This window comes from Phalacrocorax aristotelis, chromosome 5 (assembly GCF_949628215.1).
Source record: "Phalacrocorax aristotelis chromosome 5, bGulAri2.1, whole genome shotgun sequence".
Lineage (NCBI taxonomy): Eukaryota > Metazoa > Chordata > Aves > Suliformes > Phalacrocoracidae > Phalacrocorax > Phalacrocorax aristotelis.
This window is the reverse complement of record NC_134280.1, coordinates 67,998,994-68,025,788: the sequence shown is the minus strand read 5'-3', so window position 1 is coordinate 68,025,788 and position 26,795 is coordinate 67,998,994. Positions and strand designations below refer to the sequence as shown.

The following is a 26,795-nucleotide window of genomic DNA, read 5'->3' as shown; positions in this document are numbered from 1 at the left end:
TCCGATACAAGCCCAGGTAAACCAGAACGCGGTTCCAAAGCTGCAGTTCTTCACAGGCCTTCCCTACTTAACTCTATGAATTTGATAATTAATTACTACTGAGACTACTCGAAGTACTAGTAGACTCAACATATTCACAAAAGAGCTTGTTATGAACTTATTTTCTTTGTGGTGTTTTTGCCCTTTTCAAAGTATTTTTTAAAAACCTCAAAATGTCAACATCAAAATTTACAAGCATCATTACACAATTCCCCAAAGGACATCGGACTAACATGGAACATTCTATATTTTTCTGGTCTCTACATCAAGTCTTGAGACCAGGATAAATGAAGCAGTAAAAAGTACCAGACACTGTTTCATCATCCTTTCTCAACTTAAAAATCACTGTAGAGTATTAATATACATTTTATTATCTAAGACATGTATGATCTTCACCTTCTGAAAAACAGCTGTATATTCTTCAGGTGATTAGTACTAATGAAGAACTCTTGCTTCTCGTTGCCATGAAAATCATAAATACCCAACTCTGAGGACTGACAAGAATGGGACTTGGAATCAGCACTTTAGAGCACTTATAAGAATCAATCGGAGGGTGTCAGACATACTAGGTAAATATCCCATTGATGAGAAAGTACTGACACCCATGCTCCACACTAAACTGAAATGTTTACTGAAGAAAGTAACTTTCTGAACAAACTGAATCATTCCAAATATGACACGCTTGCTACCAGAAATACTCTCAACAAAAAGCTAGACTGAGCAAATAAATTTGTGGTTGTTCAGTAATAGATTTTCAGGGGCGGGGGGGGAGGGGGGTTTGTCCACAGACTCCACGATTTTTCTTTAAAGCAATAGTGTTTCTTCTACATCAGCCTTCAGAACTGACCTTCAACCTTTAGTATTTTAGAGGCCACAACATAAACATCCTTCCAAAAGTTGGATCAGCTATTGTTTAGCCTGTGGTTTTCTGATGTCTGAGCTGACAGCCACTTGGTTACTTGTGAGATCTTGGTCCAGGAACATCACAGCTTTCGGGGAACAGGTTCTCTTCACGCTTATTACAAGCATAATTTATAGGTTCCACAGATACTACATCACAAACCAATAATGCTACATGACAGGAAAGACAGTATTTAACTTAGGGAAAAATTCTGAAAGAAATAATCCTTGAGAGTCTGTTAACATAAGCTGTATATTAGGGATGCTCTACAAAGAGCTGTAAGTTTGCCTGGAATTTACTCAAGCAAAAAAAAATTATTCCACAATAAAATGTAACACCTACTTGAGTGCATAAAGAATCACAGGCAACAGCATGACCAGAAAGCTTATTTAAAGGCTGAAAGGATATAAAAAAGGAAATATATTTTAAATTCATCAAAGAAAATATTATTAAATACTATTGAAGTAGTATCTTCCAGCAATACAGGGATGAAGATGCAAATGTTGCATCTGTATGAAAATTTCTACCAGAAACATTTGAGTGGAATTTATCTGTTTAATCTCCAAGTACTATTCTGTTTTACTGTTAACATTCTGGTCTGTAGCCTGCATATCAAACAACCCACTCTAAAATCTGAGAAGCTGAAGAGAGCATGAGAAGAACAACTTGTGAAAGTGCAGGCCATCGGGGATGAGAAACCAATGGAATGTGAGAGAAGTTTCCATCATGTGATTTACAGTAGATATAAGCCACAATTATTCCAAATTATACATGCATGAAGATGACAAATATACAGTCTTAAATGAAACAATCAAAGAAAACCTATAAGCTTAACAGGGTATTTCATAGCCACTTAACTTTAAGTTTTAGGTAGCACACAGTGACCAATAATGCCAATATATCTGGTAGTATTTCATTTCATTTCAAATGCCTGAACGACTGGAAAGCGGTTCTCCTGGGAGGGACCTGGGAGTGCTGGTGGACAACAGGTTCACCCTGAGGCAGCACCATGCCTTTGTGGCCAAGAAGGCCAACAGTATCCTGGGGTGCATTAAAAGGAGTGTGGCCAGCAGGTCGAGAGAGGTTATCCTCCCCCTCTACTCTGCCCTAGTGAGACCACATCTGGAGTGCTGTGTCCAGTTTTGGGCCCCCCAGTTTAAGAGGGATGTGGAACTGCTCGAGCAAATCCAGCAGAGAGCTACCAAGATGATCAGGGGACTGGAGCATCTCTCTTATAAGGAAAGGCTGAGAGACCTGGGTCTGTTCAGCCTGGAGAAGGCTGAGGGGGATCTTGTCAATGCTTATAAATATCTGAAAGGCGGGTGTCAGGAGGATGGGCTGGACTCTTTTCAGTGGTGCCCAACGCCAGGCCAAGGGGCAACGGGCACAAGCTGGAACACGGGAAGTTCCACCTGAACATGAGGACAAACCCCTTCCCTGTGCGGGTGCCAGAGCAGTGGCACAGGCTGCCCAGGGAGGCTGTGGGGTCCCTTCCCTGGAGACATTCACACCCCGCCTGGACGCGGCCCTGTGCCCCTGCTCTGGGGGTGCCTGCTCACGCAGGGGGTGGGACGGGGTGAGCTCCAGAGGGCCCTTCCAGCCCCAGCCAGTCTGGGATCCTGTGAAGTTTCTAGCAAGCAATTTTTCATACTTATTAAGTCACATCAGTTTGTTTGGGGTATTTTGTTTTGGTTTTTTTTTTAAGCTAACAGAATTATGAAACAGTTCAAGGGTATTTAAACTGAAAAGAATTGACACATTTTGATCATTAAATCCAGCCTTCCAAGAAAACAGTTACACACACGTTAACAAAAACAAATCCAGAAGAAAAAAAGAGCAACACAAATTGTGCTTTGCCTGCTCTGTGTAATAAATCAGATTGCTTTCAACCTTTCCATATCTCTGCCATGTGCTAATGGGAGAGAGAAAAATCAGCCTAGAGTGTGTAAAGAAAAATATTTTGCTTTTCACCTAGTGAAATTAATTTCCAGTAAGTATCAAGCAGTCTGGATTTTGTGACCTGGAAACATAAAACTTAATTCAAGCATTAAGAGAACCAGTTGAATGAAATAAGTTTACCTTTTGTTCTCAAAAACCCCAACAACTTAAAAAGGAATTAAGGAAATACTTGAAGTAATATTAAAATATGGTTATGTCAAACTCTTGCATTTCAGAGCACTGAGGGGTTTTTCATGCTCGAAGTAGCTGTTTTTCCAACTAGAGCGGACTATCCGCCACAGTAAGAATATACTGCAGCTTATAATATAATTAATATATCAACCTTGTTTCCTATTTCTCCTTATGCGTAAGATGTTTTGTAACTCAAAAGACCACTACCAAAACACAGGTGCAGATTAAAAAAATAATCTCGCATTCCAACTAGCAGCACCAAGATACTTTAAAACATTTAATACCACCTTTGGTCAACTCTCAGAAGTTTGTATTTTTATTGACTCAGAAAACTTACCTTTTTTTTCTCTAGCAAAAACTGTAACACCACATGAAAACCCCTCAAGCGAATATTCCTGCCAACTGACAGTCAGTGACTAATACTAAACCTGAGTAACTTTTTATCATTCCAGCCCTCTTTTTTAGTACAGTGTTCTTCACGCTTACTCTTGGATTGACCTATCTAGGCTTTGTCTTTAACACTGCCCAATCCCAAACAGGCAATTAAGTTTTAAAGCGTTTACAGTTGCATAATGTTATTGCTCTGGAATGAAACTAGCTGTTTCCAGTCCACTTTGGAGCTGAAAGTAGAATCAACTGCTTAGCATTTGACAAGCAATGAGCAAAAGAACTCTTAACTTACAGCCAGGAGGTACCAAACGTATGCCCAAGAGCGAAATGGAAAAGCTTATAGTAAGACCAAGTCTCCATGGTAATAAATAGGTTTCCAGTTGCCATCCTGAGCGAGTTGCTTAAATTTATGTGCAGTGTTCACTGAGCCTGAACTACAAAGCACTAAATCCAGGCTTCATTGCTAGGAGCTTTTGGGAAGCGCTGCATGTTGATGTGCAAGAAAACATAAATGAAGAAAGGTGGTATTTGGCAGCTTTGCAAGAGGAATGCAGAAGTAACAGGAAAGAGGAGGTAGAAACATATCAGTTCCATGTTCCCTGATCTAACACATTTCTGATAGACATTTCCTGTTTGGGATAGAGGGGGTAAAAGTGCAGGAACCCAGACACGGCTGCATTCAGCCTCTCACTCCTTGAAGGATCACAGGTCTTCCTTTCACCACACTAATCAATGCTCAAACTTTACACCCACTATGGAACAGTTTGGAAAGTGAGCCTGTAAACCCTAGTACACAGAGCAAAGCACAGGTCGAGGACAGGCGAACAGGAGCCACCTACACTCAAATCATTAACTAAAGCCTGTACAAACCACCCAGACTAGCAAAATCATTACCGCCTAGACTCCTGCATTTAATTTTCTCTAAACCTAGCAAAACAGTGCCATTATGTATACTAGACTAGGCCAAAGCCTCATGCAAAAATGTGTCTTTGTGCATCACTGGAGAGCCAACAAGCACTGATTATATACCATACTTTGCACTGCAAGGTACACATGCCGATCTCCAAGCATCTTCCAAGCTCCACCATAAATTAGACCTACATACACCACAATGAATACAATAGTTATATATATAACAAATGGTATCTACAAGACTGTTAGCTGGTAATGTGCTGGAAGTCAAAACTAAGCCATGGTTGCATCCTACAACTTCTTTGTAGGTCTGTGAAATTAAGGAAAGAAAACATGAGGTTGTTTAAAGAAGTCAGAAAATTTCATCCAGTTACTCCTTTTTCAGTCTAACAACTTGCAGCTTGCCAAGCATATTCCTGTAGAGCAACTAGCTTTATGATCATTAAAAAACTAAGAATCCATAATTTCTCCAGGTAGTTTGTTAATCTTTTCATCAACCTTAACAAATCATTGCCAGCATCTGAGGCTCATTCAAAGTATGGCAGACCACACACGGCATATTTTCAGTTAACCAAGAGTGGACACTACCCATTTTCACCACAGCCTTTTTAACATAGACTTTTAAAGCTACAGATGTGTATCAAAGATTACATATTGAACCAGTGAACAACCAAAGACTTATTTTTCCCCCAAAGGCGTTCTCCAAATACTCAACTGAGTGGTGAACCCTGGTGTAAGAAATCAGGAAAGGAAGAGACCAGCATAGAAGAGTCAAGAGAAGGGCAAGAAGGAAATGCGCAGGCAGTGGAAGCAGGGACAGGTATCCCAGGAAGAATATAGGGGTGCTGCACGGTTACGTAGGGATGGGGTCAGGAAGGACAAAGCACAGCTGGAGCTGAACTAGGCATGGGATGCAAATAATAAGAAGGGCTTCTACAGGTATGTCAGCCAGAAAAGGAAGGTCAAAGAAAGCATACCCCACCAATGAGCAAGACTGGCAAACTGATAAAAACAGACAAGGAGGCGAGGCACCCAACAACTTCTTTGCCTCAGTCTTCACTGGCAACCTCTCTTCCTACACCTCTTGAGTGGATGTACCACAAGGCAGGGACTGAGGGAGCAAAGTCCCTCCCACTGTAAGAGAAGCTCAGGTTTGTGACCACCTGAGGAACCTGAACATACACAAGTCTATGGGACCTGATGAGATGCATCCCAGAGACCCGAGGGAATTGGCTGATGTAGTTGCCAAGCCACTCCCCATATCTGAAAAGCCATGGCAGCCAGGTGAAGTCCCTGGTGACTGGAAAAAGGGAAACGTTGCACCCATTTTTAGAAAGGGTAGAAAGGAGGACCCTGGGAACTACTAACCTGTCAGCCTCACCTCTGTGCCTGGGAAGATCATGGAACAGATCCTCCCAGAAGCTATGCTAAGGCACACAGAGGACAGGGAGGTGATTCAAAACAGCCAGCATGGCTTCACTGAGGACAAGTCCTGCCTGACCAACCTAATGGCCTTCTATGATGGAGTGACTACATCGGTGGACAAGGGAAGATGACAATGGATGTCATCTATATGGACTTCTGTAAGGCCTTTGATGTGGTCCCCCACAGCATCCTCCTCTCTGAACTGGAGAGATGGATTTGATGGGTAGACTGGTCGGTGGATGAGGAATTGGTTCGATGGTCACATCCAGAGAGTAGTGGTCAATGGCTCAATGTCCAGATGGGGATCAGTGATGAGTGGTGTCCCTCAGAAGTCCATACTGGGATCAGTACTGTTTAATCTTTTCATCAATGACATAGTGGGATTGAGTGCACCCTCTGTAAGTTCACAGACAATGCCAAGCTGAGTGGTGCAGTTGACATACCTGAGGGACGAGATGCCGTCCAGAGGGACCTGGTTGGATTCAAGGTCAGGCTGGATGGGGCTCTGAGCAACCTGATCTAGTTGAAGATGCCCTTGCTTACTGCAGGGGGGTTGGACTAGATGACCTCTAAAGTTGCCTTCCAACCTAAACCATTCTGTGAACCCTGCAACTTAACAGCATGTACAGAGGATTAACAAGAAACTGAGCACTAACTAGAAACACTATATTCTTCTCTTGTCTTTGTAAAATACTTTTTAAATGTTGTCCCTACTCAACATTGTGAATCTTCTGAGTAGAGAAGACCAAAAGTAGAACCATTACAACAGCTGTAAGGTAAAAGCTGCCTGCCAGAAAGCATATGAAATACAGAAGTGCTCTTCAGAACTGCATGTAACTTAGCATCTATTCGTATGCAACGGTGGCAGAAAACCTCCTTCCATCCCATGGCTAGAATCTTTTCATTGTGGTGGTTATGCAAATAGTTTCACCTTAGCTGCTCTTCGATGTACATGGATACATCCCCTGAAAGGGCAGATACGGCACAAAAGTATCCAAAACCATACCAAGCTTGTTCAACTCGGAAAAATGTACAAGATGAGCTAAAACGTGTATCAGGAAAACTTCAGTCATAATTGAAAAACAGGCTTTGCAACTTGGGATGTGCCTGGCTACTTCAGGCAGAACTGCGACTGTTGAGGCTGGTCAATAACAGAGTAATCCTTTCCAGTACCATACCAGTCCAAGTACCAATATTCCAGAAGAATGGTTTACCTTAACACAGAAGTACATTTACAATACTTGGGGGTTGTTAAAAAAACAAATGCCCCAGTTACACTCTGAATCAGTGAATTCTAAGGGTTTCACAATATGAATTACCACATTCCTGCACCCCTAGCCTAGTCTATTTTGATTAGTAACTAATACAGTAAGTAGTAGCACAACTTCTTAGTTGTAGCTTTAGGCATCTCCATTTTTGGAGTCCATGTCAGTGAAGAAACCTACCCACACCCATACCCACTATGGCAAAAGGAGAATACAGTTGTACTTAATTAAAGAGGAAGAATCTCGCATTACCAGTTTGACAAGATATGGGACAAAACCAGTCTCCATCTTTAATATGACACTATAGACATTTTATTGAAGTTTTTCCTCTCTACATAAAGTTGGTCAAGATTTCCTGGGATCCCATACAGGATTTCACAGCATACAATGCTCCTCAAAAATGCCAGACCATAAAACAGCTGCAAGATACGCTGAGAAAATTTATCAAGTTCAGTATTTTTCCTGGGACCTGCCAACTACGGAGGGTAAGCACTACTACAAAAGCTATAGAAAGATCTTTTAAGTTGTAAACAACACTGAACTGCCAAGTTTCCTTGGGCAAGAAAAAAAAAATTTTTCTGTATATCAACTCCAAACATACTGCACTCCCAAAAAATAGCACGATCTGGATCAGCTGACATTTCGCATTAAACTCCTATGACTTTTATGAATAAAAATTTAATCCTAAATATTGCAATCTCATGTGCTTAAAAATTAATCCTCACATGACTAATACTTCATTACTTTTTAGAAATAGACCCAGGACAAGATCCTTCATGCATGATTATTTCAGTGACAAGACACTTCTGCTTGCAAAAACTGTAAGCAGCAGCTGAGGCACTGCCCTGCCCTATTCTAATCTTCATCTTGGCCTCTAGTTGTCAGGCTTAGTTCTGTGGCCAGTAGTTGTAAAGTACGTTTTTCACACTATGCTAAAAGGGAGTGCTTGGGAATATCTGAACAAGGCTGGCCAAGCCATTCTCATTAAACAAGCAGCAACATGTACTTCCCCCTCAGTGCTCTTCTACATTATATATTTTTTTTCCCAAGTGATGAACAGTTCAGTCTTATAATTTCAAACTTGTTTAAGCAAGTAATACTCAATGAGGACAGATACATGCCTTCAGCAGGAAATTCAACTTACAGGCTCTTTACATTTTGTTTTTCTCTTTCTTTGTACTCTAACCCCCCAGTTTACACACTACGTGAATTTACTGGGCTAACTGAAGCTAAATATATCCAAATCTGCTATATTTGGACTAAATGCAACTGGACCATTCCATGGAAAAGTTGCTTGATTTTTACAAATAAAGCAGCTCTACAGCCCATGCAAAAAGAGAACAGTCTCAGGTCGTACAACAGACAAGTCTGGTACTTAAACATAGGAAAACTTAACTCAGCAACATAGATTAAGTGTCAAAAAGTTGTTTTATGGGGCTTTTTTTAAAGCTTTTTTTAAATGTTCAAAGTAATTTTTTTGTCTGCTGCGAAAGATATCCATAATCAACAGTTCCAAACTTCATCACTACCTGAACCCAAACAGCATGTTACATCACAGAACAAAACCAGCGATATGAGTAACACCAAAAGGCAGGGAAGGAAAAAAAATAACAGAAGAGACAAGGACAGTCTGTTAATATTCTGTATCCAGTAACAAATGCTGAAGCAAAAGATGGATTGGTGAGGAACCTGGTCTGAGGAGAGGAAGAAGCTCCTATTGCACACTGGGTTACAGAAAGGAATGGTGATGCAACTGGGAAACCCTGCAGCCTCCTACTTGGTTGAGGGAAAAGGCATGCGTGGCCCATTTCTCCTCTACTATCTCCCAGGACTTCATCTTTTATAACCATCGCACAAAATACAGAAGAGTGTTACATAGTCCCTAAAGACTACAGTTCCAAGAGGGGATCAGAGTTACACCAGGGTAAGTGTCAGCATAACTAAGGTTACAGGAGGGGAAAGGACAACTTCTTTCCTACATGGACAAGAGATGAAAGCTAAAATCTTAAAACGCTTCTTCGTTTCCACTTTACGTGAAGTAAAGTAATTCCAGATTTCTTAAAACGAAGGCTCAGCTTTTGGAAGATAATGTTGAACCACACCCTCAAAAGACATTCTGAAAACTTAAGCTGCATGTTCTAAAGAAATAAATTACTAGATGCACCTGCCTTGGGTTCTTCAACAGAAAGCTAAAATAATGCTATGACCTTCCAAGCCTTTCCCCATGAATTACAAAAAGGTGATAATACTGCATGAAAAATATATTACTCAGAACTAATAATAATAATAAAAAAAAAGATTCACAGTGGTATCCCGAGGCATCCCTGAAATTACCTGAGCCAAACTTTTAGTCATTCACCCAAATGTGAAACGGCAGAAAGATAGCTTTGAAGAGATATTCTGAAGTTAGAAGTTTACCTAAGACTTGCATAAACATGTAAAAACCCCAAACCACATTCACCCATACATCCAAGACCACTCTCCATACATGCACTGCTGTTCCAACCTTGGTCTCTCAGGTGTAGAGTCATCCTTTCCATCCATAATTAGATTATCTGAATAACTTCTAGTACTACGGGTAACTCTTTGAACAACAGATTCTCATTTAAATGCTGGGTCAAAAATTTTTTTTATTTCTGAGTTTCCAAATTAAAACACAAAAGGTAGCCAATGTCTTAAATCCTAGTAGAGGCAAGAGATTCAAATGGGAGACGTCAGTCAGGACTTTAAATACAATACACAACAGAACCTTAAAGAATATAAAAATACCCAGAGTTCAGGTTCCCACTGGGAACACTAAATCCACAAGTCTTACCCAAGCACAAACTACAGTGAAAAGCACAGCCAATAACAGAATCAAAGTGCAGTCTTATTCATCCAGCAAGGATAATGGAGACACACGACCCTGCCATGTCACAGAACACCATTTCAGCTAGCAGATTTCCCATTTATGGATAGGAGTACAAAGGAAAGGAGAGTTTTGACTATGGCACTCTACTGGCAGAAGTATATATTGCTGAATTATCTTTGGGACAGGCTCACATAAGACATTTGAGAATCCACAACAAAACCCCAAAAATCCACAATTTAAACCCTGTGGTTGATCAAGACAGAGGTCCTTTCAGACGTATGCAGCAGAATTCCCTTCTCCCTCAGTTTTTTTAAACACAATTTTGCTTTACACAGTGAGAAGACTTGTATATCAAGCATTCTGCATGAGCACAAAATAAAACAAACAAGCAATTCCACTTTCAGATGCCTCTCTCCCTTTTCAGTGGCTTGTTTCGTGATCGTGCTTGAAAACTCAGAAACAGCACTAAACAAGCATAATAAAATTGGTTACTATTTGCTGAGATAACCATGGATCCAGTACCATTAAAACAATAGGAATTTATGAGCCTCTTTACTGAGCAAGCCCTTTCCACATTAAAGAGAGTTATCTTTTACACCAAGGATTTGGGCAGCCAAAATTCCTTTTCAACTAATTCAAAATAAACACCATTTCTCATTACAGGAAACTGTCAATGTTGAAAAGACAAAGATTAATAAACTTCAAGAAACTGCAAGGTAGTTTCTTTACATGAAAATTCATGGTTAGATCTTTCAACTATATATTGAGCCAGTCTAAACTCTGTATAGGTCAACATAAAAATTCCTAGTTTAAACTGCACACCTTAAGGTGACTTTGTTTTGGTTTGTTTTTTTTAAACTATGTAAATTATTCGGCTACCTAAGCTTATATAATTATGCCCTTATACTGTGTGCTGTTCTGTAAACTTGAGGTGGGAAAAAAAATATCCCTCCTCTTTTGACAGTAAAGAGTTCATTAGCCCATGGTCTACATTCTTTACTCATTTTTACCAGATATTCTACCCTGCATTTCTTTATAAATGGTAAATATGCATTTAAAAACAATGTTTCCCTACAGAAGCAAATTCAATAAATATTTATATGGGAGGTAGGATTAAAAAAAAGCAAGCACTGTGCTTCAGATTATTTCTAGACAATTAGATGTGAAATGGAATTAGATACCGAACTCTACCATGTACTAGCAATAGAAGTAAGGCACAACACAGCATGGCTCAGAGCATACGGAAACAGAGACTAGTGATCTACAGGGGGAAGGAAAACAAATAAAAGGCTGCCCGTTTTCCTATTGCAACAAATGGAGAACACTTGCTTATTTTCCAAGTGGAAGTTTTTTTCTGCTCGACAAAACTAGAAGGACATGCATATCAAATTTTTAAAGTTTTTTTTCCACATGGCCCTTTGAACAAGTGATGGCCCATGTTTAAGATCTGTCCTGAAGGTATCCGATTATACCTAATATTGGTAGTATAAGGACCTTTTCATTAAGGAGTCTCAGAGCACTTCACAGAAGTTCTAAAACAAAATACTATTTCTAAACATTCGTATTTCTGGAAACATAACCATAATACAGATGAACTACCAGAAAAGATATGTTGACTGTTCTTATTCATATGTACCCATTAAAAGTTATAGTATATTTCAAATGCAACCAAAATTATATTCCCATTAAGATTTTTACTACCATCCTCAAAAACCATATCCTGAGTAGACATAAACATAAATGCCTGAGCAAATTTCAAGGCTAGCCACTGTGGAGTAGCAGAAGAGTAGATTAATCAAAGCTTCTCTTAAAAACATTACAGCTCTAGCCACTGTAGGAACAGGCCACAGAGCCTTGTCATGCCAATCAGAAGAAAAGGAGCTGATTTTCAGTAGAGCTTATAGGAAACCCACGGTAAAGTCTGAAATAGATACGGGTCATAGGCAAAAAACAGGTCAACCAACTATTCACATCAATTTAGAGACAACCTAAAGGAAAACAACACATCAGAATCAAACTGAGCATAATAGAATAGAATCATTAAGGTTGGAAAAGACCTCTAGGATCATCAAGTCCAACCATCAACCCAACACCGCCATGTCTCCTCAACCATGCCCTGAAGTGCCACATCTACACGTCTTTTAAATACCTCCAGGGATGGCGACTCTATCACCTCTCTGGGCAGCCTGTTCCAGTGCCTGACCACTCTTTCAGTTAAGAAATTTTTCCTAATATCCAGTCTAAACCTCCCCTGGCGCAGCTTGAAACCATTTCATCTCATTCTATCGCTAGTAACTTGGGAGAAGAATTATCTTTAACAAGTATTGTAATCACAGTACTCCTCTAATTCTGAATACACAAACTAGGAGAGTATTCTCCCCAGGCGACCTGCAAATATGTGTTCAGCTCACTACACAATTATGTGGAGTTTACAAAATGCAGAAACAGTATTTCCATGCATGTGAAAAAGTCAAGTTGAATAAAAAACTTACTCCACTCAACAGCAAAATAATAATAATTCTTTCAGCCTGGAGAATGTGAACACATTTTTCCTGGCAAGAATTACCACACATTTCCCCATTTACACTTGGAGAATCCACAGGCAGGCTTCCAAAAAAATACACTTGGAAAGTTACGAACACCCAGATTACCTGACGCACACAATGCATATTTATCCCTTCTCAGTATTTGTAGCTTGAGATCCATATATGCAAGAGAGACAGCAGTCAGCCTTACAGACTGAAAGGGACTTAAGCTGCCTGAATTGCTAAAAGCACCTTACATGAAGACCTCTATCATACTTCTCTAAAGCATGAAAGTTTAAAAAAAAGGCAAAATTACGTTGTGAAGTATATTGAGTACTGGGATGCAGTGCCAAGGTAGTAAGTGCAAAATCCAAAACTACTGATAGACAGCTAAAATGTGGTCTCCAAAGATTCAAGTTCTCTGACAACACTGTTGTCAGATCTACCACAGATCTACATATATTAAAAAAACAAACCTGTACTCTTAACTCTAAGATCAAATTCTATAGCAAGTAAAACCAACATCCATCTCTCCTAAATAAATACCAGAAAGGAGAAACCAAAGTCACAGGCTAGCAGATGTTCAAACACTCAGAACGTGTAAGGGCAGTGTATTTTTAATTCATACCTACCTTAAAATCTAAGAGGGTTTTTTTTCTTTTTTTTAAACATCTAGATGGAAATTGCAACTATGTAGCCACACTGAATCTTTAAGTTTTGCTAACAAACATCTTGAAGTAGTTTTGTTATACTCTTAGAAAGAGCAAAGATAAAATAGAAGGGATTGCAGATGAAAAATTCTCAGAATACCAAAACAAACGCTACCTGTTGTACAAGAGGCTGCAGGCACGTTAGCATAGATGAGTATAGATGTGAAGTTCACCTGGTTCCAAATGTACCACATATTTTTAAAACAGCTTGTTTTGATTATAGCTCTTTTCACCCAAGCTTATTTACAGCCTGTTGGTTAGGCTACAAGTTAGACTACAGCACACCAAACATTAATAAACCCATTATCAGACATTTGTACAGAGTAACAGAAGAGTAGGAAAAAATAATCACTAGTTCATCTTTCAGGGCTACATCCACAAGTCACTATTAAAAACAAACAAAAAGCATTTCTGAGCAGTCACCAAAACATTCTTCCTACAAATAAACTAAGGAAAATCAAAACAATAGTTTTAGACTTCATAAGATCTTTTTATTAAAGAGATTGATGGGACATCATAACAGCACTAAAGGTCACCCTGAAACACAAGAAAACTTTAATTCTAAATCTAATCTAGCTAAAAGGTCTATTTATAATCAAGATAACCAAAATTAAAAGCACAGTATAAACAGCAAGGAGCTAACAATAGGCAAGCAGATGTCTGCTGGGTAGGGGTGGGATGTTTCAATAAACAAACGCACCCAAACGTATTTAAATGAGAAACAAAGAAGTCAGAACAAATGCTAGAGACTTGGTCCTCAATATACTCCACTATATAGTTGAAGTGTAGCTACTCCCTATTTTTGCCTGATCGTAGAGCACACTTTCAGGTAACTTCATATTCTGAAGGATTGGACAGAAGTTGTCTGTTTCTATGCCTTGCAAAGAAAGACATGTTAGGGAAGTCGAGGTTTATTGATGAGTCAGTGAAGAATTCTAAACATTAACTCCTATCTCCATCTGATTTAAACTAGCCTAGATAAAGCAAATCTATCCAGTAATTTACTAACAGTAAGAGCCAAGGAAGATTTAGCAACTGAAACTCAACATAGACAAGACTAAAATTATAGTTGTCTGAAAAAGCAATGGGAAGCGCCACATTCATCTTTGCTGTCGGAACAGGATGAGAGAAGCGGAGGATACGTCTGCTCTGACATACATTTGCACACCTGAAACCCTTTTGGATCTCTGTCATTTCTGGACACACGGGCTCAATGCTGAGACTAATGGCTTTTATTTAGAAGTCAGTACCATATCCTGCTAAAGTAAGAAGTATAAGCTATGACAGCTCAAGGCTGAACAGTTCTGAAAGCTGTCAATGGAGCTGCACTTAAAACGCTACGGAAATTTCAGCTGTTGCAAAGTTTGGCAAGCCCTTTACTTAATGTACTTTCTGCAACTGTGTTCTTCATATAATGTACAATTCAAAACCTCATTTCTGCATCTACGACATCCTGTATTATTTAAAACTTGTCTGGAGGAAATCCAAACAACACCATTATTAAAATGGCAACTAAATCCTTAACTTCATCATTATATAACAATACCAGGGCAGTCCTCAGACCAAGTGTTCAGATCTTTCTTACACGCAAGACATCGAACAGTATTTCTGAGATTGTCTAAGGAAGATCATTCTGTAGAGACGTACCTGGATTTAGCTGAATACAAATACAAACAGACACACTATTTTTATTTGAAGTGTGCAGCAGTGATAAAATATTCACTACAGATAGAATACAGCTCAAGCTGGCCTGCTGCGGACTCAATTAAGACACGATGGGCAACCTAGTAAAGCCAAAGCCTAACCAAAATTATAGGCAGCTTTGTTTTTCTTCCCCATGTAACTCCACATACAGTAAAGTCCTCTTATCTACACACAAACACACACAGCCTCTGACAGAAAGTTCTCATCTGCCCCTGTACATCCACTGAACACAAAAATTCTGAACAGGACCACCATAAATACTGAAAAAACTTCTAACTTTTATTTTACTTATCTTGGACAGAAATGAAAATAAAGTATGATAAAGTTAAGACCAAAAGATTAGAAGTGCAAGATTAAGATGGATCGTAATAAGAGTGCTACTGTATTGCAGAAGTATAAAATTTGTAGATCACCTTATAAACTTCTTAGTACATATTAAAATTGTCATCCTGATGTGTTACTGCAAATTCATCAACTTTGCTTTTATTTGTGTTGGTGCCAGAGTCTCCGTAAATTAAAACTCTAGTCTCCTCCACCCGAAACAAGCACGTTGTTGTCATCTGCAGACTCTTCTACATTAAATTCTACCAGCAAATTGAACCCTAGCCTGCAACACCTTAATAGCAAGGACTGTAGTCACTTGGACCTCAACTACCTTAAGCTCAGAATTTAACTTCTAAATGCAGGAGCATCCTGCAAATTTCACAGATTACCTTTAAAATTTTAAGCACACACACCTTGAATTTTGTAGAATACACTCAAGAAGGCATTTAAAGGGCATAATTAAACCCACTAAGACCGTAATTAAATCATAACAGAATGTGTTTACTAAAAATCAAAGTTCTAAGTTCTCAAAATGAAAAGTTAATGTTCATTTTTTAGTGAAAAAAATTGATGTTATTCTTCCTAGAATTTAAGGTCTTGCACAGCAATTTGATTTCATCTTCCAAGGTCAGAATACAAGTTTGACTAGGGTAATCTGTAACAGAAGGTAACTCCCAGAAAACAAAAAGCATTGCCAAGAATCCAGTTATTTTATCAAGACTGCATTGATGTATTTCATTTCCAGCTGCCCATACAAGAAAAACTTGTCAGTTTTACTCTGTGTAAATGTAACAGATAAAGCCCATCTATAAGATTAGAATACTCTTCTCTCTGTGAATTAGACATCCACAACAAAAGTCATCTTATTCTAAATAGCTGTTTCAGGTTTATTTCAGCTAGAACTGATGCCTTTAAATTACTAGCTGACCACCTCACTACCAAGATACTAGAGGATTCTGTCTGACACTTCAGAGAATGGGCACCTCTGCTGCAGAGTAAATTGCATTTACTTTTATAATCTACAAGATGTGCAAACGCACACGTATCGATTTGCCATTTTGTAACTCCATACATGCCCATATGAGCCTCCTCCCTACACACAGGAACTCAGTGAACGTAAGGAATTAAGTGCACAGATGCTATTAGAAATTTAGTGTCTTCGTACTAAAAACAGAGAAGTAGTTTTGGTATAGAAACAATCAGTCTGGCACTCCCTTTTTTTTTTATACAAGGAGTTCCCATCAGTCATCAGAACGGTCTAAAACTGGCTGATTCAACTAAATACATAAAACAGGAAGAGTGTACATACAAACAATTCAGTTCCATACTCCTTAAGCTAACATACTCCAAAATCAACTGCAAAGACACTTTACAAGCTACATGCCAAGTCTGAGGGAGAAATAATACATTGGTTACATAGTGATTTAGTAATTCACACAATTACACTAGTATTTGTACAACTAGTTAAATTGATCTTCATATCTCTACTAAATTGAAAATAATTACTATGATAAAAAAACTCAAAAATGTACACTACTAAATCCCTTCTCTCCTGAAAAAAAAAAATACAGTTGTCAGTAAATTTAAAGTTACCCTGCTTCCACCCCTCCTTGAAGTCCACAGCTAAACAACGGGTCATTTGAGGCAGTAGTTCAAAAGAATGCTCAGCTTGAAATAATTAACAAAAAAGTTTGAATAGTTTCAAATGTTACAGTCACCACAAAGTTTTACTAGTGAACATTTATTAGAATTTAAAAAAAATCTTTTCACCTCAACAGAAATTTACACCTAAAAAGTAACAGACACTTTACCATAACAACAAAAACGTGTCAAATACAGAAGTTATTTCTGATTGTAGCAAGAACAATAAAATACTTTTGACTTTTGAAAGATGATTGCATCAGCAATCGTCACCTTCCTCAATCATTTGAGCTTAAGCACCACTTAAGGAGGACAAAAGTGGCAGTTTTCACAACACAATAACAGTATTTTTCAACAGCAATCTACAAAAATCCATAAGACTGCTGTATATATAAAATTGCATTAAAATTTCTCTCTCAGCTGAACTATGAGACGTGCTTTCCTACAGATTTCACATGAAACCATACAATTATGACATTCTTGAAAACGGGAATTGTTTTTTTAACTGCATTAGTCTTTTAGAAATGTTTAGGAAGAAATGTTTACGTCTAAGTAGCTTACCAGATTTAGGAAGGAAAGGTAAGAACTCAAAAGGGAAGAAGAGAAACAGTACAGTTTAGAGCTCAGGTGATTCTACTTAGCCAGAAATTCAAGTGTAACAGTTTACAGATCATACAATTGGTTAATGGCATTCATTAATGTAGCAGACCTGAAATAGCGGCTAAATAGAAGCCACAATTATTACAACAAAAGAAAACAATGATTTTTTGCCTGCAGCACATGATTTAGCACAGGGAACAGCAAAGTTTGGAAACTTCTCCTTTCTGATTTCCATCATACCGTTGTAACAAACTAGATTAACATGCATTACTTTTCAGTTTCTATCCCTGAGTGATTGCCAGTACCAATTACCATACCAAGAGTCATACAGCAATTACATTCTAATGAGAGGAGTGGAAACAGAAGGGTTTAAAACCACTGCTTTAAAGTGCATAAACAATAACTACAATATTTAAGCATATGTAAACATTTGTAAAAATCATAAGTATTCTTGGAATAAAGCATGCAAATATAACACCATCGTGATATACTTGGGACAACAACCAACCACGCTAGAAAGGCTATCGACAGTTAACTGACACCTGAAAGCGGCCTCTGCTTTGCCTACAATCAACTGCTTCTCAGAGTTCAAAGTCCAGCTGTATTCTTTTTAAATAGAATGGATAAAAAACAACAAGTCCGTAGACACCAGCCACCGTTCCTAACTAGACACTACTGCCCTATGTAACACATATAGCACTACAGGCTGTATGTTGGCACACTGCGTCCTCTAAAAGTCAAGAATCAGTAATTTCTAACAAGACCAAAAAAAAACCAAAACCAGAAATCCAAACTCTCCAAAAGGGACTACACGAGTTAAACAACACACAATGACTTCTACCCTGCCATGACAACTCAGCGTGTATTCACAAGGTAGCACCTCTAAACTCTTCACGTTTTTAAATCAAAGTCCATAATGGTACCAGAATGGCTGCCTCCTTTCCCAGAATGGCCTGTGCATAATTCTTAAGCACGTGAATGAATCAGGCAGGCAGAAACAACATTAAAAAAAAACACTAGTGACAGAAGAAAGTCCATCAAGTTCCATTAAACAAAAGGATGTAGATAAGACTTCACGCTCAAGCTAAGCCAAAGAAATGCCAGAAACTGGGAAAGCATCCTAGAGGGAAAGAAGGGCTGATGTTCCCCACTTGCCCTGCTTTTATATCTTTCTGACAGCAAGCAAGCACCAACAGATACTTCAGGAAAGTACCAGGCTAGATAGATCTTCCCCTAACATAACCTGACGCTTCAGTAAATCAAATATACAAAAAGCCAACAAAAAACCCACAAACAATACAAAAATTATGGATAGATACCTTCCTTTCAAAATGTCCATACCTGTGGAAGTGCAGTATTGAGCTGTCTCTGCAAGGAATCTCTCTCATGACCAACTTCATGTAGCTTGCCCTGGGTCAATGCTAGCGTCTCCTGAGTTTCTCTTAGTGTTTCCAGAAGGCGATCCCTTTCTTCCAACATGGATACCATTAATTGCTCAAAATGGGAATCAGCATCTGACTGTAACGGGGAACCTGAACCATGGCCTCCATTTCCCCCAGAGGGAATCTCTGCCTCACTGATGGTTGGCATCACCTCACACATCATCTTGAAACAAAATAAGACAAAACAAAGACCATAAATTTAAGTCAAACAAATCTAAACAGGATAAGCAAAGGAACTTTGGATATGACCCATAATACCAACTTAGCTCTTCCAATGATAGCATCAGCAAAGGTTGCCAACACCTTAGTGTTTGCCACTATTTCATTAAGACTGCAGGAGAAAAGGTATGCAATCAATTTAATCAAGGCAGCGCTTCATAATGAGAATCTTGTGACTTCTTGCAAAACCAGATTTTTACAGCTACGTTTCAAACTGATCTCATTTTAAAGGATTTATAGTTTTGTTAAAAGTAAACCACTGCTGAGATCTTTAAAAAAAACAAAGATAAGCGTGCAGCATACCACCAAAAATTATACACTTAAACCAGTAACTGTTTACACTGCATATTTTGAGAATCGTTATCTGTTTCTTCCAACGCTTGAAACATACAAAGATAATATCTCAAACAGCACTCTGAGCTTATGCTGGCTGTAGAGTCTACAGTAAAAGTGATGCATGTAAATTAGTGGTAAAATAGTCCAATTCAGGAGATATGCATGTAAAGGGAGATAAAAAGCAAAAAATTCATTATGAAGGTGTAGCAGCTGTCACTGTGGATAACAGAAGTAAAGGTAAGCAAAAATAATTCAAGGCAGAGTATGAATATAATTAACAATGCAAATGTAAATACCGTACTACTGTTAAATTGGAAGGACTTTTAAGAGACCCTAACAGATCCTTACAAGAGGCTACGGTATCAAGTTTTTTAAAAAGCATGGAAAAAAACCCACTAATATAATTACTGCACACTCTCAGTGAGCCACTAAGTTCTTCAGACAGCCTCTCTCGACATCACAAACCTACAAGAACCTGAGGCAAATCAGAAAAAAAGATAGTTCTCTCAATGTCTCAGGTACCACAAAGTTTGTTCTCAGCCTTAAAATCTCACACTCATATCTGAACATTTTAAAGAACAATTAAACTCATTCCGAGCCTTATAGTGGGACCTTGCAATCCCTTGAAAGGCTTGGAACAGCCTGAAGTGCTTTATAACATTTTCATGCATGATTACAGTAAGCTCTGTGTTTTCAACACCACTACATTATTTACCTTGCTCAATAAAATAAAAAGGCTCGGAAAACAGGCCCCAGGTTTCCTGCAGTACCAGTTCTTCTCTGTTTTTAGTAGATTTTTGTTACCCCCAAAAACCTTTCAGATCGCAAGGCATCCATTCAGCTCCAGTCCCATGTCTATTTAATTTAAACACCCCGTGCACATGAAATCAAATAAACCTGCCGAGTAAAGAGCAGATCCAGCAAAAAGCAGCAGCAGCAGCTTCAGCTAACTAGCCAAGTCCCCAGAACAGAAGAATGTTAAAATAAACTGTCTCAGCTTCCCATCCCTCTATTACTGGCCCATAGGTCCTGCAACAGCTGGAATGGGGGAATCATGTGCTGAGGGGGGGAAAAAAAAAAAAAAGAAGTCTGATGCAGTGGTGCAACAAGCTTCAATAGTTCATCGCTCATAAATTCCACTCAGGTCACAATCGCATTATTAAAAAGAGTATGGACAGCATGGGAAAACGGCAAGAGCTTTCCCGTAAAGGATTTAGAAAAGCCTCCGTTCTCGTCTCTTCTCTTAATTCCAACGGGAGGCTCCCCTTCCAGTTTCCTGGGTCTTAGTTCAAACATTTATAATCCCAAGAGCAAGGCGCTGGTATGGCTTTGGAAGGCGAGGAGAAGGGAGACCTGCTGTTTCCTCCGCCCGCTCTCGGCCCGGCCGGTCCCACCGACGATGCTCCGGAGCCGCGATATCCAGCCGAGAGGGGTGAGAGGAACCCACCGAGGAGGGAGGCAGCGCCCGGGAAGCACAGGCGGGGGAGGAAGGCCCCAAATAGACCGGGGGCACCGGGAGCTCGCCGCCTGCGTCCCGCCGCTCCTCTCCCGCGGCAGGGCCCGAGAAACAAAGGTGCTGGCCGAGGAGATGGGGCTCCTCCGTTCCCGTCCCCGGCCCCTCACGGGGAGCGCCGGGCCTGGCTTCCCTCCCCGCCGGGAGGCCCCAGCGGCGCCGGGAGCGCGGCCCCGCAGCCGCGGCAGCCCACACACCGCCGGCCGGGGCTCAGCGCAGCCCCTGAGGGGCGAGCCCGGCCGCCGAGGCCCCGGCGCCGAGAGGGCCGAGCAAGCCCTCCCTCCGGCCCCTACCGAGCGGCGGGGCAGACTCCCCCGCGGCGGGAGGACTCGCGTCCCTCCGGCCGGGCCCGGCTCCGCCCGCCGCCGCCGCCTCCACGTCCGTGGTGGCCGGCGAGGGGCCGGCTGAGGCCGGGGAGGTGTCGCTGCGTCCCGCGGCGGCCTGGACCCGGCGGTGCCGCCGCGGTCTCCGGGGGCGGCAAAGGCCCTGCGCGCTCGGAGAGCCCCGATCGCCACCGACCGCTGCCACCGGCCCCCGACCCGACCCGCCGCGCCAGCACCGAGCGCCGCCGCCTCCCGCTTCTCCCGGCGCCCTCTGCGGCTCCTGCCTAAATCAGTGCGGGGCCCACAATGCACCGCGCGGGGAGGCTCGGGCCCTCCTGCCCTGCTTCCCCGCCGCCCTGAGCCGCGGGTTCGAGACCCGCTCCTCCGCCGCCGGGCTGCAGCCGCCGTGAGCGCCCTATCCCTTCCCCTACAAGCGATACTCCCGCCGCCCACGGGTGTCCGCCCGAAAGGAGGGCTGCCACGTCTCGGGAGCAGAGCCCCGGGCTAAGAGGTGTGTTCGCTGAGGGCTGAGCAACAGGGCAGGACCGGAGTCATCACTGCTGTGCGAGTGCCAGAGTCGCCCCGCAATCGCGGTCTTTCCTGGGGCCTGCGTGTCACGGCATGGTCCTGCCAGGCGGGTCTGCCTGCTCTTGCCAACAGCGCGCTCCCTTCTGCGGGCATCGCCCGCTGGGGCCTGCCCTGATACCTCAGCACGCTCCTGTCGCCTCAACCTGCTCCTATCGCCCCGGCCTGCTCCCATCCCTTCAGCCCACTCCCGTCACCTCGGCCCGCTCCCGTAGCCTCGGTCTGCTCCCATAGCCTCGGCCCATTCCCATCGCCTCAGGCCTGCTCCTGTCCCTTCCACCCGCCCTTTCATCCCTGACCTGCTCCCCTGGTCTCAGCCCACCGCCTGTGCCCTGCATCTGCACCCTTCCAACATACATTCAAAAACATTTGGGGGAGGGGGTGCTGGTAAGCCATGTGTTCAAGCCTTACAGCTCGCAGAGCTGTGAGGTGATGGTTTTAACCAATTAAATGGTGTAACTAGCTGCTCTGTGGCGAGTAGAGCAGCTGGAGCAGCTAACACCTGCGTGGGTCTGCGGGCCACAGAGAGCAGTGCAATGAGCTGCTTTTCACCATAACTCACAGGAGGTGTGTGTGGGGGATGAAGGCTTCTCCTGCCTCACCCTGTGAGGAAGCAGTGCCACCCCATCCTCAGCACAGCTCCAGTGAGGGATGACTTTGCCGGCATAGCTTATTCCCCACAGGAAACAGGCTGTGGCTACACTGACAAAATAACTTTTTTTTTCCTGTGTGAGCTGGTTCCAAAACAGCATATAAACATTTTCCGCTTGCATTTATCTAGCTTTTACTCTGTTCCTGGATGACCATGTTTCTAAAACTTTTCCCATGCGCCTGAGTAAGCTTAGAGTTCGTAGGCAAAGCTTAGAAAAATCTCTTTTCTCTCTTCCATTTGTGTCACTACTACGAATAAAGCATTTGCATTTTGGACCCTATTCTTGCTTTTATAGTGGAAAGCGCTGAAAAGCATCACGGGCCAGTTATGCAGACAGGAGCACATCATGCCAAAAGCAGCAGTCCCTGCACTGAAGGTTGTGCAGTTTTGTGCCTGGATTACATGGTAGTTAATTTGTAAACATAACATGTGGACACCTAGCACTGGATAGAAAAGGTCATTAATGAGTCACTCTTCCTTCCCCCAAATATGAAAATCTTTACAATTTTACCATATTGTGCTCTTTCCCTTTGGTATTTGAGCCTTTAAGGTGAATTCAGGTCACATTTTTAAGTTTTTCCTCTACAGCCATGAGGTGTAGACTTTTTTGTTTGTGTCTCAGAGTTTCTGATACAATCACATGACTCTGGGAGCTGGAACTTTAAGGAAAACACTAAATATTACGAGGCACATTCAAATCACAAGTTCTGCCAGATACTGGTTAGCACAGGTTTAATGCTGAGTAATACACCATTGAAGTGTAATTGTATAAATACTGATATCTGACTTTTCAATGTAGAAAGAGTAGCAAAATAATTCCAAAATCAATCGTACTCTTCCTGAGGAAACCTCCCAATGTTATGAATCAACCTGTGCTGTCAAATAGTCTCGGTATAGCTCATTGCTATTATTTATAAGCTTTGATATATTTATATTGATATATTTAGAAACTTAGAAGCTTCGATAAACTACTTAAAATTATCATGGGAGAGTAGGAAGGAATCATGGAATCACAGAATGGTTTAGGTTGGAAGGGACCTTTAGAGGCCATCTAGTCCAACCCCCCTGCAGTGAGCAGGGACATGTTCAACTAGATGAGGTCGCTCAGAGCCCCGTAAGGCACTTGGCCACCTCCTTCAACCTGCTGCTGAGGGTTTAACCCACACTGAGGGGTTCTTTCGCATAATTCACATTAATGTAGAACTATAGCAAAATCTGGGCCATACTTATAAAGCATAGCAACATATTCCTGGGGGTCAAACGAAGGTAGTTAGTTAACGCCTAAAACTAGGTCCCGAAGATTACCTCTGACATAATCAGCTCTTTATTTCTAAGCACATTTCTACAGATCAAGAAAATTGTCTCCCGTTACTCACCTGCAATTCATCAATGACTCTCTTCCTCATACAGCACAGGTCCTGATTTTGTCTGATTCTTTAAAGAAAACAAAAATACCCTGCCAGCTTGACCTGCCTGTTGAAAAGTTAAGCAAACGAGTAGTATAAATACTTAAACTCTTCATATGCAAGTGAAAAACAAACCCAGTTTTCTAAGCATGGTCACAAATCCATAGGATGAAAATGTATTGGCAGAAGAGGAGAGATGGTATTTCTTTACCTCTCAGACTAGGATTTCAGATAATTTTTTCCTTCTTCTATAATGCAATATTCAGGAGGGTAATATAAAAATATAAATAAGCCAAATTGATATCAGTCCAGTAAAGTGAGACTTTAAAAACTGAAAAGCATTTTTTAAAAAATAATTCCTCTTGTTTATTATTTTTTTAAAAATATAGTAACTGTTTTGAAGATTATAAAGTTTTTTCCCCACCGTCTTCATTTTGTTGTCACTTACACTGCAAGTATAGTATCAAAGTGACAGCCTGCTTAATTTTTAGCAGAAAGCCCTCAATATTGAAAATTACTGATTTCATTGTGAAATCATTTATGAATAATAGTCTTGGCATCAGCTCTTCAAATAATGCCCTGCAGGCAAAATAGTCTTTCCGCCTGTGGTGGCAGAAAAGCCATTTCAGACATTACATCCAATGATCTACTCCAGGTCCAGTTCATACAGTTTCTAAATTTCATGCTTACACTTGCACAAAAAAAATATTTTTGAAGCAGAGCATTACGTGTTAATCCTGAGAGGAGGGAAAACATATTTTATAGACAAACTGGTAAAGCTATATTGGGAAATGCTCATTTTTCTATCGATCTCCAAATGGAGCCCTGCAGCTGAACTATGGTGCCTGAACTATCACATGATGAAATTGTAAATAAAATATGTGGGCATAACAATTAAAGTATGCTAAAATAAGCTACCGTCGACTGACTACAATCATGTATTTCTTAGGCTTCTTTATTACCAGAAAAGCTAAATTCTTCCACTGACAACAAGGAGCATGGAATTTCATCCCAGCCAAAGTTTCCACACTGCAGTTGCTTCAATGAATTCAGGAATTTATTTCAGAATTCAGAATTTTATTCAGAATTCAGAGGGGAACCATTTGTTGGATTGGGACCATAACTACTTTTGGAAGAGAAATTGAAAAATTACAGAAACTACACATCTCAAAATATTTTCAAGAATTTAAGGGAATTATCTTGTTGCCACTAGTTGACAAGCAATGAGCAGTTCCAGCCCAGCAGCAGGGATTTGAATTCGAGAGCCAGCGTTGGCAATTGGTTCCCAACGTGGAGGTTTTCCCTGTGGCAGGGTCACTGTCGAGCACTAAGTGTTCACTGCAGACCTTAGAGGTTTTGCCTCTCCCCTTCCCAAGCTGAGGGTGAGTTTTTGTTCCCTGCGAATGTTTCTCAGGTGCGTCAGCTGTGGTGGCGAGGGTGATGGAGTCATGAGATACCTTTACTGATAGGACAGTGCTTATTATTATGTTCTCATGCTTTGGGAGTCAGAGTTCAAATGGGCTGAAACTGTTTGGCCTGGCTCTGTCTAACCTATGTTGCAAGTCAAGGAATTCAGATTTCCAGGTCGGAATTCAGGTGGACTGTGCGTGCCAGGAAAAGCAAAATCCTCACCTTTCCTCTTGATTACTTTTGCTGCACCACTTCTGTGGATGAAGAGGACTTCAGTCTAAGGAGCTGTCAAGGCAGCATCTTCAAAACAAGGCTGAAAAATACAGTGGAATTTACAGCTGCATGAACAAACACAATTTCACTTCAACTCATCGCACATAAAAAATGAAAGGTAATAATGTCAACAGAAAGAATGTGGCCTGGTTTGATTTTGATTTAACATATGAGTCAAATAGAGACTTTGTAATTATAAGGGCAAAATGTTAAACACTGTAATAGGCATAGAATTTATAATCTCTATCAAACTGGACATTGCGATACATCCAGTCAGATTAACTGATCTCAGACCCAAGTTATGTAGAATAAATTAATAAGTGAACCTCAGTATTCACCCAGATCCTAAAAGATGTCATTACATTTTCCCCTTGGTTTGGGATGACTTGGAATATGGTTGTTTCTTCTTCTGAAACTAAGTTTTGTTTTGTCCATAAATGGTTAAAACCAAAAATAGTAGTTGTACCATCTACCAACCATAATCACGCTTCATTATGAAAGCAACGAACCTACCACACAATTCAGAAATGAAGAATAAATATGAATGAACTCTACATATTAGTCTTCACTTCAACCAGCTTGTTAACAAGTCACAGACACTCTCGCATTCAGCTTTCCCAGCTCCTCTCATCTATGGTTGGGCTTCCTGTCTAAGAGGCTTTAGCTGTAGACCCTCCTCAGCCTCAAGGAGCTGCCACCTTTGTCTTTGTCACCTTCAAATCATGTATCACTCCATACGCAAGTCTCAGAGGAGAGGTGGAAAAGTCAGTGGTTAGGCACTTTCTTGAGAAATGGGTTTCAGCCTCAGGTGGGAACAGAGTTCCCATGCATATAAATGTCTGCTATATAAAAGAGAGGCACTGTCTCCTCATGTATAAAGAGCCAGGTATTTATTCATGCCCAAAAGGATGGCTTAGTCCAGTAGGGAACTTGAATCCAGAATATCCTAGTTAAGGAATATGCCTCCACGTGACATACTGCGAATACCTTCGTTAAACACCTCGCTTTGTGAATGCTACACTCAAGGACCAGACCGTGGATACAGCAGAATTTCTGAGGGACGTCAAAAATATCCGAAAGGCCTGATTTTGAAGCCATATTGCTATCCCTGTGTGCAGTCTACCATAACCCAAAGCGGATCAGCATACCGTCAGGGCTTCAAATGCCACAAACACAACTGAATAATCAGATCTTTTTATAATGCTCTGTGTTTCACGTC

At 40.9% G+C, this 26,795-nt stretch overlaps 1 protein-coding gene across 6 annotated transcripts in view; it reads right to left on the bottom strand.

Annotated features, from left to right (window-relative positions):
- PPFIA1 (PPFI scaffold protein A1) overlaps nt 1–25,545 on the bottom strand; it is a 66,131-nt gene extending 40,586 nt beyond the window's left edge. For 5 of the 6 annotated variants that reach the window (XM_075094998.1, XM_075095000.1, XM_075095001.1 and 2 more), the window contains exons 1-2: nt 20,130–21,008; nt 18,759–19,022 (exon numbers count right to left, since the gene is read on the bottom strand). In XM_075094998.1, coding sequence (XP_074951099.1) covers nt 18,759–19,022 — 264 coding nt within the window. In that variant the 5' untranslated portion in view covers nt 20,130–21,008. Of the gene's footprint in view, nt 1–18,758; nt 19,023–20,129; nt 21,009–25,525 lie in introns of those variants that run through there. The other variant, XM_075094999.1, reaches the window with a different exon arrangement.
- Nucleotides 25,546–26,795: the final 1,250 nt, after the last annotated feature.